This window comes from Siniperca chuatsi, linkage group LG9, assembly GCF_020085105.1.
Source record: "Siniperca chuatsi isolate FFG_IHB_CAS linkage group LG9, ASM2008510v1, whole genome shotgun sequence".
NCBI lineage: Eukaryota > Metazoa > Chordata > Actinopteri > Centrarchiformes > Sinipercidae > Siniperca > Siniperca chuatsi.
The window spans coordinates 30,173,482-30,191,404 of NC_058050.1; the positions used below are offsets into that span (position 1 = coordinate 30,173,482).

At 40.2% G+C, this 17,923-nt stretch overlaps 1 protein-coding gene across 7 annotated transcripts in view; it reads left to right on the plus strand.

The window, feature by feature from the left end:
- Nucleotides 1-17,923, plus strand: part of LOC122881591 — a 41,588-nt gene that overhangs the window by 13,197 nt on the left and 10,468 nt on the right. For 3 of the 7 annotated variants that reach the window (XM_044207966.1, XM_044207968.1, XM_044207969.1), the window contains 5 exons: nucleotides 4,969-5,665; nucleotides 8,988-9,129; nucleotides 10,364-10,533; nucleotides 12,529-12,678; nucleotides 12,847-13,055. In XM_044207966.1, coding sequence (XP_044063901.1) covers nucleotides 4,969-5,665; nucleotides 8,988-9,129; nucleotides 10,364-10,533; nucleotides 12,529-12,678; nucleotides 12,847-13,055 — 1,368 coding nt within the window. Of the gene's footprint in view, nucleotides 1-4,968; nucleotides 5,666-6,190; nucleotides 6,243-8,987; nucleotides 9,130-10,363; nucleotides 10,534-12,528; nucleotides 12,679-12,846; nucleotides 13,056-17,923 lie in introns of all 7 variants that reach the window. The other 4 variants (XM_044207972.1, XM_044207971.1, XM_044207970.1 and 1 more) reach the window with 2 other exon arrangements.

Consider the following 17,923-nt stretch of genomic DNA (forward strand, 5'->3'; position numbering starts at 1 on the left):
TAGGTAAAACGTTATCTTTTTTAGAATTAATTATCATTCTGAGGAGGAGTGGGGCGAGAATATCACAAAATCTTTTAAAAAATTCAGAACTAAATCCGTCTGGCCCCGCAGCCTTCCCATTTGGAAATGACAATGGTGGAGACTATCTCCTCCAAAGTAAAATCAGAGTCGAGGTCAGCCCTAGCGACGTCACCAAGTTTAGGTAATTCAAGAGAGTCAAAAAAATTTGTTAAATCGGAATGAGTGGCTGTACTGTTGGAGGTATAGAGTTCACTATAAAAATCTTTAAAACAGGCATTAATGTCCTTGGGGTTAGTTAACAGCGTGCCATCCTTAGATTTGATGCAGTAAATTGACCTGGAAACTTGAGCCCCTTTAAGTTGTTGCGCCAAGAGCTTATCGGGCTTATCCCCCGTTTCGAAATGCCTCTGCCTCATTTTCAAAAAAAGCTTGTTTATTTGACCACCAAGAATGCAGCTATACTCATACTTAAGATTCATTAACTTATTGTAGTCGTTAGATGAATTTGACACCTGATACGCCAGTTCAAAAGTAGGAAGAATGCTTTGTATCTCTAAAAGTCTTTTTTCTCTTTCTTTCTTGGCAGCGGATTCGTAAGAAATAATATGCCCACGCGTAACCACCTTCAACGTGTCCCAGAGTGTAGAATCTGACACCTCCCCATTGTCGTTAAACTCCAGAAACTCTTTCAACTTGACGGTAATATATTCTATGAATTTACTGTCAATGAGCAGAGATGGATTGAAACGCCAGGAATAAGACCGCTTAGGGAGAGATAGGTCGATGGACATGGTAAGGGGACTGTGATCGGAAATCAAAATGCTGTGGTACCTGGTATCAATAACATGCGAGATTAACTGAGAATCAACCAAAAAATAATCTATTCTACTATAAGATTTGTGGACATGCGAATAGTAAGAATAATCTCTGTCTACAGGGTGCTGAATTCTCCAAATGTCCACTAAGTTTCTGCAATTAAGCAAATTATTTAAAACTTGCACTGATGCAATTCCAGGGGGTGGACGAGTGGACAATCTGTCTAAGTAAGGGTCTAGATAACAATTTAAGTCTCCCCCGATTATTATATTAGAGTTATTACCATCAGGAAGTAAGTCAAAAACCTTTTTGTAAAAATTAGGATCATCAGTGTTTGGGCCGTAAATATTTAGGAAAGTCAATGGGAAAGAATTTATGGTACCAGAAACAATGATGTATCTGCCATAAGGATCAGTAATCATAGAAGAGAATTGAAATGGAATATTTTTCCGAAAGAGAATGGCCACACCGCGGGCGTGAGAAGTGTATGGCGATTGATAAACTTGAGATATCCAACTGCAACGCAATCTACGCTGCTCAGTAGCTTTAATATGGGTCTCCTGTAGAAAAATCACATCTGCAGATAATGATTTAAGGTGCCTAAATACTTTTTCTCTCTTTATAGCATGTCCTAGCCCCTTAACATTCCAAGAGACTAATGTCACATTCCTACCCCCAGTTAGTACTCTACCAGAAGACCTCTGCATATGGAAAAAGAAAAAGGTTATTAGAATGGACATACAACTTTGCTAGCATACATTGGTTAGTAGCATGAAACTGAACAAAACAGTGAAAGATAAAAACAAGTGAGAAAATAACAGATAAGAAAATGACAAACCGGTCCGAGACAACAAGAACAACAACCCCCAACCAACCCCACCCACCATTGTGTCTACCTGAACCAGACACAAAACTCCCAATTCCATCCAAAAAGGAGCTGCCGGGCATTTAACAACAAGAAAAAAAACTACTTCAAGGAAAAGAGAACCCCTCCCCGTGGCTTTAAATGTTTGAATGGACAACTTATCACCATCAAAAGGAAGAAAAAAAAGAAAGGAAAAAAAAATTGAATAGGGAAAAATAATTGAAGAAAGAAATGACACGGTCAGAAAGTCACTAATAAAGTGAAAGCAAAATAAACAAATAAAAAATAAAGAAAGAAAAAAAATAAATAAAGAAAATAAAAATAAAGAAAAATAAATAAGATCAGACCATTCTATGATCTTGATCAAGTCTCAGTGCACTATGTATTCATAGTAACTACACGCCAGAAGCTGTAGCTCTACTGAGTCCCAAGGATACGTATGCACGTCAGCAGCGAGGTAAGATAAGTTCGAACGTATTTGAGTTTACTCTCCTGAGCTCCCACCGTACCTCTCTGCAAATCGCGCTGCCTCCGTTCCGATCCTCAAAGACTGTAGGTGCCTCCGCTCCGTGTTGATGGATTTGCAATCTAGCGGGGTACCGCAGCGTGAACTTGATCCCCTTTTTGCGCAAGCTTTGCATCACATCCCGAAAGGCATTTCTTCGAGACATCACCTCAGTGGTATAATCGGGAAAAATAAAGACCCGTCTGCCCTTATATTCGAGTGGTTGCATTCTCCCGTGACGCAAAATTAACTCCTTCTCTTGAAAGTGGTGAATGCGCGCCAGGATTGTGCGCGGCTTCTCACCAACGGGCGTCTTCGGCTGAAGAGAACGGTGCGCTCGATCCACTTTGACCGGGCGAGGAAAATGCTCTTCCCCGAGCAGTTGGGGAATCAGCCTGGAGACAAATTCAGTGGGTTTACCCTCCTCCTCGTCCTCTTGTATTCCCACGATCTTAATATTATGTCTTCTTGACCGAGCTTCTAAATCCAATACTTTGGCTTGGAGCTGACTATTTTGTTTAGACAGCTCTGAGTACCTGGTTTCCAACTCTTGGATCCGTGCCTCAAAGTCGTTCGTAGCTTGTTCTTGATTAGCCACACGGGCCTGTAGCTCGGCCTGCAACGTCACAAGCTTCTGGAAATTGAGTTCAAAAGCATCAAAGCGGGCGTTAACCCCCTGCAAGATTGACTCGGACATTTCTTTACATATCTCTTTGCACATAGCATAAGCGGTGTCCGGTAATTTTTCAGACTTGTCAGGCGAGCTAGCTTTAGCATTAGCTCCGGATACTTGGTCGTCGGTGTTCCTAACGTTGGAGGCACTCGGCTTCGGCATTTTTGAGTCGAGATGAAAGTTCACACTAAATACATAAAGTAAACACACTTTGATGGCCTAAAACTAAATAAAACACGGTGAAATAATAAATTGTCGAGGCCTTGGAGAGGAGCCCTGGCAAAACGCGTCTATACCTCAGACATGCGCACTAGCGCCCCCCCATTTAGGCTAACATTCTTGACCCAGCCAGGTTTCAGTCAGACAAAATAAGTCAATATCATACTCTGATATTAAATCGTTCACTAGTACAGCTTTAGATGACAGAGATCTGATGTTAAAGAGTCCACATTTAATTCTCCTATTTTGTTATGCTATTTCAGCAGTAGTAATTTTGTTTAGGTTTTTATGTATAACTCTGTTAATTATTGATTTTATTAATTGAAATTGTTGAGGGGCAGACACCATCACTACGGAGTTTTGGGTGGGTAACTGCTCTAATGGAAGTGCAGAGAAGCGTGTAGGACTGCAACTCTGCCTCCTGGTCTCAACTGAGTTGTCAAGGTTTTGGTCCATTAATAAACTCTAAACTCAAAATTTCTAGATATGACAGCTGCTCCATCCAAAGTGGGGTGAATGCTGTCTCTCCTAATCAGACCAGGTCTTCCCCAGAAAGTCCAATTATCTACAAAGCCCTGATCGTTTGCTGGACACCACCTCAAATTATTTAAAACTTGATTTTTGGATAAAGTGACAGCCCTAGCGTACACATGGCTTTATAATTCTGACAAAAATAAGGTGTATGCAAAGTATGTATGAGTCTCATGTAGACCTGACTATACATCTGGCCCCTGGTTTTTGTGTTCCATATTTCTTTTATCTGATTGCGGTCTCTGTAATGTTTCTTGGTTGCATTTACATTTAGCTATCTGATCTGCCCAAGATGCATGCCGTGACTGAATGTAAGTGCCAAAAATCCAATAATATTTCAGCCAGTATTTCAGTTTGAAAAAGATCACATAACATAAACAAGCATTTTCCATAAGGATCACTTAACTTTGGCTATTAAAGAATTGTGAGCAGGACATTTTACAACTGAACATAACTAAGAGTCTACAACAATGCTAGCGAGTCTGTGAGACTGGCACTACTTAGACATGGCAGTGCTTTGAGATAGAAATGCTAATGTTAGGATGCTTACAATGACAATAATAACATTATGTTGTTTAGCAGGTCAACATTGAAATTTTGACCTGATGATTGTGTGTGATGAAAAGTCAGCTCATCCTCTGGGGACCATGAATGTTTGTTGTTGTTTGCTGAATGGCCACACTTGAAGGCGAGGTGAAAAGCCTGCTGTCACAGCCTCCTCCTGTATGCATCCTTGATTGAATCTTTTGCGTGTCTTTGTAGTCTGCGACGCAATGCAAAAAATCGTACAAATAGACATTCTCTCCTTGGAGGCATTCATGGTGTTGAACTCTGTTTTTCGCAAGGAAAGTGACAGAAGTATTTGTATGTAGGCTGAAAAGAGAGAACTTGGGAGAGAAGTTCAAACCCCACCTACTTTCACCCCTCCACAAACCTGACCAATCATTCCTTTCACACCCACAGTACGTTCTTAACTATTCCTTGTGATTGTCTGATTGTCAGTGTAGGAAATTTACTTAAATTGTCAGACAAATGCAGTTAGAAAGGGGCTTTCAGAGGCCATTAGACGATCCAACAGGCACTTAATTTGAGGCATACTGAGGCCTTTAGTTTATCATCAGAATTCCCCAATGAGGTTGGTGTCAGGGAGTGACAAGTTAAAGCCAAGACAACAAATATCAACTCTGTAGATTTCTAGTCCTTTTATTTTTCTCTTTTTATTTTCATATTGATATTTTACTATAGTATGATCATCAGTGTTTGATGGAATTCATGTTATTTGAGAGACAGCTGGTAGTGTCAGCAAAGCTGATGGTGTTTGTGTCTGTGACTCTGCAGGACATCAGTGACGGGATGCCATGGTGTGAAGAACGTCTGGTCCGAAAAGTTCTTTTCCTCTCCCTCAGGGAATTCAGAGACACCCACCGTGCCACACACAAACACTCACACACACGTGCGCGCGCACACAAACGCATGTCAAAAAATGCACTCTTACATGCTCCACGAAAGACACTGACACTACCTAACACACACGCACACAAAAACTCACGCACAAGACAGAGTGTGCACACGCCACAACAAAGAGTCACACACAGACCACCGAATACATATGCACAGAAAAACATACCCAGTGAACAAAATATGCACATTTCAAAAAATCTACGCCCTCATGAACACACAAACAAGGGGCAAAAAGCGAACTCTCAGGACTCATGCACACCAAAACATAAATGTACCCATACACTACAGAACATGCAAACACAATCAAAAATGTGTACAGGGAAAATTACACACCCACAACAAAATACATACACGTCCCAGAAGAATTCTGTATCAACCAGGACACTACGCTCACATAAAACACAAAAAACACTGTCGCTGCTGAACTCAAAATACACAGAAACTGCAAAACACACACATAGTACATGCAAACAAGCAGTGAAAAATACCTGCACACCTGAAAACACACAGACGTTGCTGAGCACTCCGGTCCCGGCCAGGACACTGAGGTCACACACCCCCACAAGCCTCAGTGGTCAGTACCATCAATACTCTACTTCTCTTCTTTTTAATCACACTGTACTGCCTTTAAAGATAATCCTAGATCATTACCTTATCTTATTTTCACAGTTTTGTCCATCAGTAATAATAGCAGTGTACTCACTAAGTTAATTGTTAAGATCTGGGAACACCGTAACATCACTAAAAAGAGCCTGGTGGGTCAAAAAACATGAGCAGTCAGACATTCAGACAGGGTGGAAACAGGCCAACAGTGTTTTCCAGATAATCTAAACTACTTTATTTGGAGGTCACACTAAAAGTGAGCACACCTGGAATGTCATTAAGAATCCCTCATTGCTCAGGAAGTGGCCCTGTAAGCTGTGATGGAGGTTTACAATGCAGTTTTTTTATTTTACCATTCACCTTCACTTTCTCTTCCAAGTGAGTGTTTCCAACCTGTCTAATTGTCTGACTTCTTGTGTTTAATAAACTTTCATAGCTGCAACCAACGTGTATTCAGGGCTGTACCAAATGTACTTTTTATGCATTATGTTTTCAGGTAGTCTGTCCGTCCCATTCTCGTGAATGCGATATCTCAGCAATGCCTTCAGGTAATTTCTTCAAATTTGGCATAAACGTCAACTTAGACTCAAGGATGAGTCGAAGTTAAGGATGAGCTGATTAGAATTTGGTGGTCAAAGGTCAAGGTCACTGCGACCTCACATCCGTCCCATTCTCATCAACGCGATCTCAGGAACATCTGGAAGGAATTTCTTCAAATTTGGCACAAACGTCCACTTGGATAAGAAGGATGAACTGATTAGAATTTGGTTGTCAAAGGTCAAGGTCACTATGACCTCACAAAACACGTTTTTGGCCATAACTCAAGAATTGATGCGTAATTATGACAAAATGTCACACTGATGTTTAATGGGATACAACAAGACGGTGTAGTCCCTCATTCGTCCAGGAGTGTTCTATCGTAGAAAAGGTTTCAGTCGTAGTCATCTGGACACTGTTTTCAGAATCAAGACGTTTCGGCTCCCATCCGGAAGTCATTCTCAATTGTGAAAAATGGGATGGGAACTAGAAATTTAAGCTGCTCTGTGTTACATAAGCCCTGCCCTCAGGAAGGAATCTACCTGAGTATCTGTTAATTAGCTAGTTTCACCTGAAACTGACCTAATTGTTTCCATGATGGCCCAGTAATCAGTAATCAGGCCTATTGTTTTCTGGCTGCACCTACCTCATCACTGTTAAGTACCTGATTAGCATGTGATTGGCGTGACCAAGGAGCTAATACACTGTGATAGACTTTGGGCAGATTGAATCTCAGACCACCATTTCTGTTCAAAGGGGTTTTCTTTTTTCACAAAAATGGCTTCCTTGACCCCCCGTTCAAACCAACTCTTCTCTCTTCCTAAAATCTTCACCTTGCTTCAAATGTGTGGTTTGTAGCTTTTAGATGCAAATGCACGGCGCTCTGTAATCCTGAGTTAGCGTGTCGTCTGTGCTGATAAAGTCTTTTGTGAAATGGCTGTTTGGTCTCACCTATGTACCGTTCTTTGCAGTTTTCCTCACTGCATTGAATGGAGTAAACTACATTGCTCTGTTTTTGTGTGGGCATCTTGTCCTTAGGGTGAACGAGTTTCTGTCTTAAAGTGTTGCCTTGTTTAAAGAAAACAGGAACATCGTGCTGTCTAAAGATCCTTTGTAGTTTTTCAGACAGTCCAGATACATAAGGAATGGAAACACCATTCCTTCTTGGTTCTGTTCCACTTTTGTCCTGTTTTTTGGCTCTTTTAACTTTGTTGATAGCCCAAGTAGGATAACCACAGGCTGAGAGTGCATTCTGGACATGCCTTTCCTCTTTCTTCTTACCCTCTGAGCCGGTGGGCACTTCTTGGGCTCTATGTTATGATGTCCGGATTACACCCAGCTTGTGCTGTAATGGATGGTGTCAGTCAAAGAGCAAGTATTGATCCGTATGTGTTGGTTTCCTGTACACTTCTATCTGGAGCTTTCCATCCTCTCCTGAGTGTAGAACAATCAAGAAAGGCCAGGCGGTTCTCTTTGGCGTCCTCTCGTGTGAACTTGATGTTGGGGTCCACAGTATTGATATGCTCTGAGAACGCTTCCAAGTCTTGTTTCTTGATTTTCACAAAGGTGTCATCCACGTAGCGGTACCAATGACTTGGTGGTGTGCCCGGGAACGAGGATAATGCCTTCTTCTCAAACTGTTCCATGTACAGGTTGGCCACGATGGGAGAGACCGGAGAGCCCACAGCACAGCCGTGAATCAATACTGTGGACCCCAACATCAAGTTGGAAATGGTGGTCTGAGATTCAATCTGCCCAAAGTCTATCACAGTGTATTAGCTCCTTGGTCATGCCAACCACATGCTAATCAGGTACTTAACAGTGATGAGGTAGGTGCAGCCAGAAAACAATAGGCCTGATTACTGATTACTGGGCCATCATGGAAAACAATTAATTAACAGATACTCAGGTAGATTCAGGATAGATAGGTCATTGTGACCTCAAAATAGGTTTTAGCCATAATTTAAGAATTAATTGGGCAAATTCCAGATTTCACACACACGTTGACTGGGACGACACAGTGATTATTCATTATCTAGCACAGTACGGGCTTTCCTCCATCTCGCTCGTTCTGCCTTTCACTTCCTGCCTCATTCTGAATTTCGAGCGTCATCGGAATCACTTGACTGCAAACAACATATTGGAGCTAATCGTGATCCTGTAAGTGAGTGAGTTTCACCTACAGCTCATAGAGAGGCTTCCCATCTAAAACTGCCAGGAGAAAACAAAAGCATTACATTTTGTGTAGATATACTCTAAGAATCCATCTTGCGTATCTGTTTAGCCATGATATCTATGATAATCCTTCATAAATCAGTTCAACAATGTATATTCACTGGAATCATACATATATATCATCAATATAGAGATAACTTCATTTAGCCAAAAAATACACTTTATACCTTTTTATTCAATTCCTTCCAAGTATTCACTACATATATTGTATGAGTCTGGACAGACATGGATGTAAACTGCAACTGCACTGGTTGTCGGAGGCATATAACCGCGGGGCGGTAATTCTAGTTTGGTTTATTTGAGGTGTCCATGAAAGAAAGCCTAAATATTGGTTCCATGTTTTAGCTGTGACTAGCGGCTCATCTTTCCTGTTCCACCTGTCACAAACCATATCCAATATAATTTAACATTGTTTGTAATACAAACAATTTCTAGAATGTAATTAACTGTTTTTGTTATAGTTTTGTTCATTTCAGTGAAACTCCTTCTTGTAAGTAACTAAAGTTAACTGTTCTCTTAAGGCTCCCTAGTTAATGGCATCAGCCGGTGTCAGTCCCATAAACTATCAGCTAGTCCGAGCTGGAGCTGGTCCTTACAGACATGCCCTCAACAGCGTCGCCCTGCTAGCATCCATCATGACAAGGATGGCCCTGCCAACAAAAGGTCAGCTACTCTTGTGTGTTTTTGCATGTGTGTTTGCTCATACATGCCTGTGTGCATGACTCACCTATAAACAGTTGAAAACTCCAGCACTCTTAAAGCTGATCTGTATTAAATAACGCTATTAATGTAATCACAGTCTGGTGTTTACATGGGCTCAATTTTACTAGTGCGCTAGTAGTGTACTAGTGTTCAGTGAAGACGATTACACTCTTATTTACTTCTTTCACACCCACAGTACGTTCTTAATTATGTGTGTTTACATGGACATCATTGTACCGATTATGAGCAGCATTTTGTTGTAACCGCTACGTGGTTGGTAGACAAGGTGTAAGAGGGCAATTTCATGTTAAAATGAGTCTCCAAATTGCATTATGCTGCCTGATCTGCTTAAACAAAATCTCAACTGTGCGAAGCACAAGCAGGCTTGTTTGAAGGCAAGAAAACACCAAATTAGCACAGGTGCAAAAAAATAAAATACTGCCTTTCAGCAAAAATTGCTGTTTTGAATCCAAAATAGGTACTTTCCGTGATTCGTGTAGATCCAATGATCCAATGAGTTTTTCAAATTGGGGGAGGGCGGGGGTCTGGAGTCACAAGGAATTAAATGAGAACCATGCCCTCTGAGTTGTCAAAAAAAGAAAGAGCTCCTGGCTTCTGTGCAGCACACCTGAGAATAGTGAAGACTGAAGAGGGCCATCTCTGGAAGGTTCCACGGATATAGCAATGTCATAATTCTAGTGTGAGTATCCTCATGCTAAAATTGATTGTAAAGCTGTTATTAAACATTTTGTTCCTGGGTGGTGGCTCTTTACAGCTATTGCAACTGCTGTTTGGTCAACCCCCCTGGATCCCCCTAGGGGATTCACATCTTTGTCACCTTTTTCACACCTGATAAATTTGCATCCCTGATATACACTCAGTTGCAAGTTTATTAAGTACACCTAGCTAAAACTAATGCAGTCTAATCTGACAGTATTGCAATAAATCCTACCTGCATGAAGGTTCTAATGTTCAGTTTTTGTTTAAACTGTTTCAGAGTGGTGTTGACTGTATGATCATTTTGGAGGATGTAGTTTGTGGTGCTTTAGAACTGTATTGAATTATACACAGAGGTGTTTCTGTTATTTAGCCTATCTTCATTGATATCAGTGGGGTGGACAAAATAGAAACACCTGTCAGTATGACTGTGTGTGTGTGTGTGTGTGTGTGTGTGTGTGTGTGTATGCATATGCAGACCAAGGCTGCAAGCACAGAGGAAGTTTGCCCAGTCTCCCAGCTCTCCAAGACCATCAGTGTTGATGACATCAACACGAGGTAATCACACCCACAACCTGGCTGTAGTCACCTGTCTGACCAGACGTCGACCCAAGACTGAGGACTTCTTGTCTTTTCTCTGTTTGAGAGGTAAGCTACAAGCACAGATGCTGCCTATACATGATAGGCAGTGGTCTGAACTGAGCTTGTCACAGGGTTGGTTGCAGAGTCAGTGTCAAGAGCTCAGCTCCATATCATCATATAATGTACTACTGTGTATACAAGAATTGTTCAATTAATGCTGAAGAAAGACCAATGCACAGTTGTGTTTAAATTAATCTAAAATCTCTAGATAGTAAAACGTCCTTTGCGGGGTGTTGGTGAGAGGCGGTAGTTGTAGGTGGCAAAATGGCAGCTCTCTATTCTTCTGTCCTGTATGTGTACCAAATGTAGCCTTTTGGCAGTATGAGGGGAGCCTGACACTGGGCTAAACAGACCCATTGGATGGCAATGACTCAGAGTGGGAGTTCCCTGCAGTCTAAGGAAAGGGCGTGTCCTTTTTCTTCATGTTAGTACATGTGGAAATAATTATTTGTCTGGGAATTTCTACATTTACACATACATACACACCCACACACTCACACAATTGCACACACATCAAAATCAACTAGAAAAATTGCATTTCCTGTGGAAAATGCGTGTGAATGCTAACAGCTAAAATAAGTCACAAAGCATTGCTGAAAATGCAGGAATCTGAAATTAATTTGCCTGAAAAAATCTGAAAGCTCAAATATATTGCAATATACTGCTCAAAAACTTGAAACTGAAATGTAAAACTGGTAGAAGTGGGAGATGGTAGAAAAACAGTGTATGTGTGTAGAAGTCCCCACAAAAACAGAAAAACAGTATCTGTGTGGAAGTCCACACAAAGATAGAAAAAACTGTTTTGTGTGTGTGTTAGTTTATTAATGTGTGTCTGTATGTGTCAGTATTTGTGTTTCTATATATGTATGTGTGTGTGTGTGTGTGTGTGTGTGTGTGAGACCGAGGTGGAGTTGAATTATGAGACGGAATTACGATACAGACAGTATAGACGGACAGACAGAAAGACAGAGAGAAACAAAATGAGGTAGATTTGAATTCTGAACTAAACCTTAAACAACTCAAGGTTTAAATTTATAAACAGTTAAAAAGGACAGAGGTCTAAACTGCCAAAAATAGCTCAACAAAAATCCACCAATCAGATCAAAGGAACACACTGCTTTGATGTTTATCGAGCTAATCAACAACATCTGTGTGTAAGTGCTCTGTCATTGAGAAATCTGTAAAAGTTAAATTGTAGGTTGTATTGGTGAAATGACCTCACCGACAGCACCAGAATGTGTTACTGAACGTGTAGATGTATAATTTGTGTTAAAAAAAGTTTAAAATGACAGAGAAATCACATTTTAAAAGTCGGCCCATTTATGTTTGTACTCGTGAGTGTCAGAGCCAAATTATCAGGACAGTCAATGAGACAGTTGTAGGGTTCTCTTAGTGCTTTGAGGCAGATAATTCAAAAACTGTATGTCGTATGGCTTAAATAGTTATATGATCTGAACCAGGACAAGTTTGTCTACTAATTGATGTATACATTGTTAATGAAGTGTGAAAATTGTGGGCATGAGAGCAAGTTGAACCAAAATTCTTAAGGTTTTACAGCTGCCCCTCACTCTAGCGATGATGTCACCCACTCTAGCTCTGAACATTTCGCACAATACACACCCATTATAAACACAGAAAAGGACTGAAAAAAGCATAAAACATAAATTGCGATTTTGCAAAAAATTTAAACAATATAAAAAGGCTGAATGCATGTTTAATAGTTGAAAGTATTGTGACCTGTTTAAAGTTTTAAATTACGTCTGTTGCTGAAAGTATGCATTTCAAAGTGGAGTAGTTTTGAAGAGGATTTGAAGATTATTCCATTGACTTACATTATAAAAAATGTTGACAAAAGCTTTAAAGAGCTGAGCAATTTGATAGTTGAATGGTTTCTGTAGCTGAAAGTATGCAGGAGTAGTGATGCAAAAAATGTATGGAAGAATAATAAAGATTACAATAACAGTAGTAGTACTAATGAAGGCATTTCCTCTTTCACTTCAGGTTCAGCAGCGTTGCCTAGCAACATGGCCTTCTTAGCAAGTGGACGAGCAAAGGAGCCAACTGGCACTCAGCATCTCACTTCCTGTCTTTCCACCAATCACAGGACTGCAGCAGAGCTGAAGAACATGAGCATATTCAGTGGGACAACAGGTACTCATCTACTGTCTCGTCTACTCTTCTTTTTAAACTGTAATTATTGAGACAACTTTAAATAAAAATATAGGTTAATTCAGCCAACAAAATGCTTCACTTGCACTTCACTCTTTGCTTAAATAAATATATTTTTTCTGTCTCTGTATCGGTCTTGCCGTCCTACAGTGCAGCGAGACTCTAGGTCTCTGAGAGGGAGGCATGGAAGTTCTACAGGGGTCAGCTCCTTCTGCCCTCTAACTGCCCGGGCACAGAGGAGGAGGGAGAGAGAGAGAAGAGAGGAGGAACAGCAGAGGAGGAGGAGAGAGGGAAGGGAGGAGGACAGGCGAGAGGGAGCTGAGAGACACCTCCTGAGACCTCGCCAGCTCTCCCTACAGGTCAGGAGGACTAACAAGATCTGATCATCCTTTCTAGATGCTTCTCTGTCTGAAAGGTGTCTGATTGTATCATCAGTATTATGAAGATTGAATTTAACACTGATACTTGTACAATTCAGTTGACTGTGAGCCAGAAAGGGTTTCTCACTTTATCTAGTTAATACATTTTATCAAAGATTGCAGAACATCAGCAGTAAAAGCAAAGACAGTAGACAGTGGTGGAGAAAAATGCTGCCTCTTTCACGACATTTATCTCAGAAACTATTGCTATATGCTCCTGTATTTCACCCAGGCAGTAGCACTGGCAGAGGGTGCAAGAGGCCATTATCAGTTTGTGAACAGTACAAAACATGTCTAACAATGCAATAAAATGAAGGTTTACAGCTTTATGGTTTATGGTTAAGGTTAACATTGTTATACCTGGTGGGACCTCACCACATGGGGAAGTAGAAGAAGAGGCCTACATGTAAAAATGAAAGCCTGTAACAAAGAAACAGTACCAAATCCCCTCGGGTCTGTTAAATCGCACCTGAGTGTGAGATTTAAGTTTGAATCCAAATCCTGGATTCCTACTAGACGAGCCACCACAGGAGCGCCTGAAATTCCTGTGATGCGGCTATGACATCATCAAGCCTACAAAATTCAGAGCACACCATTCGCCCATCGTCTTTCCATTGCGACTCATTGCGATTGCTACAGGGGATGATTTGCTTTCAACTTTGAACTTTAAATCCCTAGGTGAAGGTCTTAACTCGCTGGACGCAAAACAGACTGTTTTTGTGTTTGCTAAACACATTTTTGGATCCTGAAGCCCTGTAGGAGATCATTATACACTACATAGCGATCTCATATAACTGCAGAAGGAAAATACAGATTTAACCATTTCTTCACGGGAGAGAAGGATAACTGCTGCGCTCTGCTCTCTTCCCACTAAGTCGACTTAGCTGTTTTCCTCTGCTGCCGCCCGAGGACCAGCTTTGCCGTTGAACCTGCTGATAGAGCGGTACCCGTCCGAGCATCCAAGCCTGAGAAGACTCCGCCAGATAACCCAAAGGGACTGACGCATTAACTTGCTGTCAAGAGGGATCTCAAGTAAGAGGCTTGAGCCTGGTAAGAGATAGGTTTATAACTGCGTTATTTTAACCTGAGCTTCATTGTTGTGATTTTTGCTTTGTTGTGGGAAATAATACTGAGGTGTGCTTCCATCCTTAGCACGTTCATTATCTGTATAGGTTCCACGCTGCTGGGCCTACACTTGTGTTAGTTTTCTGCCACTTCGCGTGGAGCCAATAACTGCGCTTTATCAGACGAAAGTCCAGTAACACGGCTGCCAAATACATGTTTGCTGCCAGATTCCTGTGTGATAAAGGGACAATTATTGTGTCTTGCCACGGTATTTAGGATCTTATGTACCTTGCTTTGTGTGCATTTTCCTCTCTCTTCCTTTACTTACCTACACCCACACGCCTTACACGCATCCACACACATACACATCCCAAACACAGATAGCATGGTAGCCTAACTCAGTTGTGCTCCACACCATCTTGGTGAGGACGAGTAGAGGGCATCCTCCATTTTGGTTCTTGTCCCTTTGTTTAAGTTCCATGGGTCTGTACGCCACTGTAATCATCGCGTGACGAGCCACCCACGTGGTCTCAACTGAGCATATGTGACTACATGGGTTACACATCTCTTCATATTGGATATTAGTACTTTTACTTACTTACTATTTATTTAATGTTTATATAATTATATAATTATTATATAATTATAATTAATTTGTGTCTCAATCCCAATGTCTCAAAACAATACTAAAATGTGTGACTATGTGGGCCACATAGGGACACCTTTTAATAATGAATGTTAGTACTCCCTGTATTTCATAAAAATATTGTTAATATAAAATTGTGATTTTGTTTACAATACTTCCATGTTAAGTGATCCCATGTCTCAAATTCAGTACTAAAATGTGTGACTACAATGGACTACATTTGTTATGCGTGCCAATTGATGTGACACTCCATAATGTCACCAGTGTGTGTTGGCCTTAAACTTTTGGCTGAGATTAGAAGTCTGTTTCTGGCGCAAAGTCACTCAGCTGGTAATTTGGTGATTTTTGTCAACAAGAGCAAACTATGCAAATACGTAAGGCAAATGGACAGTGTAGTAGTAAACCTCAGAATGAAGAGCAGACTTATTACATATTAAACTTATGCCAATATTTTCACTGCAGCATCAACCAAAGTACAAGCAACAAAACACATTTTCCCACGAAAATAAAACGTATTCCCTCTGCCACACAAGAATGCTTTCATGCTTCCTTTGATCACTCAGTGGAATCACCAATGGACTAATCACCTCTTGCCAGCATCTGAGCTCTATTTAGGACTGGAGGTTCATTTCAGTTTGCTAGCCCCAAGAGTCTCCACTGGTGACACAGTTACAAAGTTTATGCCTTTAGAGACTCAAGCCATGGACATGGAACCCAGCTAATTACCTTCAAAAATGTGCAAGCAAGCAAACTGATCAGATTGTGACCCCAGGACCAAGGACACACCAATCAAGCTGAACTTCTCCAGAGACTTCTGTTAAAACAGACAATTAACCAATTTCCTCCGCACTAAACTTTATCATTCATGAAACTGTCACAGTTTAAGGTTTTGGTTTAGGCATTTCTTGCTTTATTTTGAATACTCTCTTCTCCTCATGTGTCTTGTAGTTTTTCTTCCTGTCTTTGTGTTTTTTTTGATTATCTGTCCCACCCTAATTAATTTCACCTGTGTCTTCTTATCTCCCCTCACCTGAGTATATAGTCTGTGTGCTTTTTGTGTGTTTTTGTCAGTTCGTCTTCATCCTTGATGTCAAGCTTTTCTGACTGGTCTAGTGTTGTTTTTTTGTGTGTGTTTGGACTTCTTGGTTTGTTTGGACGTTCTGCATGATCATTCTGGATTTTGGTTTTTGCTTGCTCCCTTGGACTTGTTTGCCTCTGTTGGACTACTTCCCTGGTTTTGACCATTGCCTGCCTGGATTCTGTGTAAGTATTTATTTATTTTTTTTAAATAAATCATTGAACCTCACCAGCATTGGCTCTGTGTCTGCGTTTGGGTCCAAACCCTTGTGTTCCCTGCTTGACACATGACAGAAGTCCAGGAAAACTTAAATGGATCTAGAAAAAGATATATTAAGTATGTATTCACACACACATAGACGGCCAACGACTGCCAGGACCTACCCCACATCTCCAGCAGACCTACATTAACCCCTGTGTCACAGACACAGAGCAAAGACTTTGAAAGACTTACAGTAAAGACATTCTTTAGCATTTATGTCTTCTACTTGCACGCGCAGAACAGAAATTCTGGAGCGTGAGTTTTACCCAGAAAATTTTGGCGGTGCACCAGTTGCTGTCTATCAGCTGTAGCATGCTAGTCGGCTTAGCCTGCTTAGCCAGGTTGGTCAAGCTCATGTAGTGTCCATTTCCCGGTTCGTTACAGCGAAAATGGGAAACGATTAGTGTAAAACTGTATGCCGACATTGTTCAGCTCAAGTCGGGTCTGACTGTGGAAACATGTCATTTACGATGGCATCACTCAACAAACTGGAAGGCGAGTCCTTTTCCCCACAGCGTTCAGGCAGCCTCTTACTGCAGAACATGCAAAAGCAATAACTGATATAGGAGTGTTTATCGCTGCAGATATGCGACCGTACTTGGTCGTAGAAAATCCAGGATTTAAATATATGGTAAAAGTGCTTGAGCCCCGCTACAATGTGCCTTCACGTGTGCATCAGTCCGTTGTGCCTGTCCTGTATAAATGAGTGCACGCTGCAGCTGTTCAGGAATTATCAACAGGTCAGAGTCTTATGATGGAGTATTACTGAAATTTGTGTTTATTTTTATTTATTTGTTCTTATTGACAATATGCCAGTATTTGAGTGCCTTGACTGTTACATTAAGAATTATGACCAATGAGCCTGTTGAATGTTTACATTTTTCAAAATAAATGACAAATGTTACATGTTCATAAATTGTTTTTGTTTTCCTTGCTATACCGAAAATGTACCCAAATCGTGACCCCAAAACTAAGGTACATACCGAAATGTGAATTTTGTGTACTGTTACATCCCTCGACTGCAATCCCCGATATGCTAAGAACTCTATTGTGAAGTTTGCGGGTAGCGCTACCATCATCAGAATTCATATCGGGAGGAAATCAACAATCTTGCAGAGTTGTGCACAGAGAACAACCTACTGCTCAAAATAAACAAAACCAAGGAGCTAATCGTTGGTTTTAGAAAAAAGGAGAACACACACAACCCTGTCTACATCGGTGGAGCAGGTGAACAGTTTTAGGTTCCTGAGAATCAGCGTCACAGAGAACCTGTCATGGACATCACACATCTCCACCCTTGTGTAATATCTATCTATATATATATATATATATATATATATCTATCTATATATATATATATATATCTATATATATCTATATATATATATATATATATATATATATATATATATATATATATATATATATATATATATATATATATATATCTATCTATCTATCTATCTATCTATCTATCTATCTATCTATCTATATATATATATATCTATCTATCTATCTATCTATCTATCTATCTATATCTATCTATATCTATCTATCTATCTATCTATCTATCTATATATATATATATATATATATATATATATATATATATCTCTATATCTATCTATCTATCTATCTATCTATCTATCTATATCTATCTATCTATCTCTATCTATCTATCTATATCTATCTCTATCTATCTATCTATCTATCTATATCTATATATATCTATATATATATATATATATATATATATAT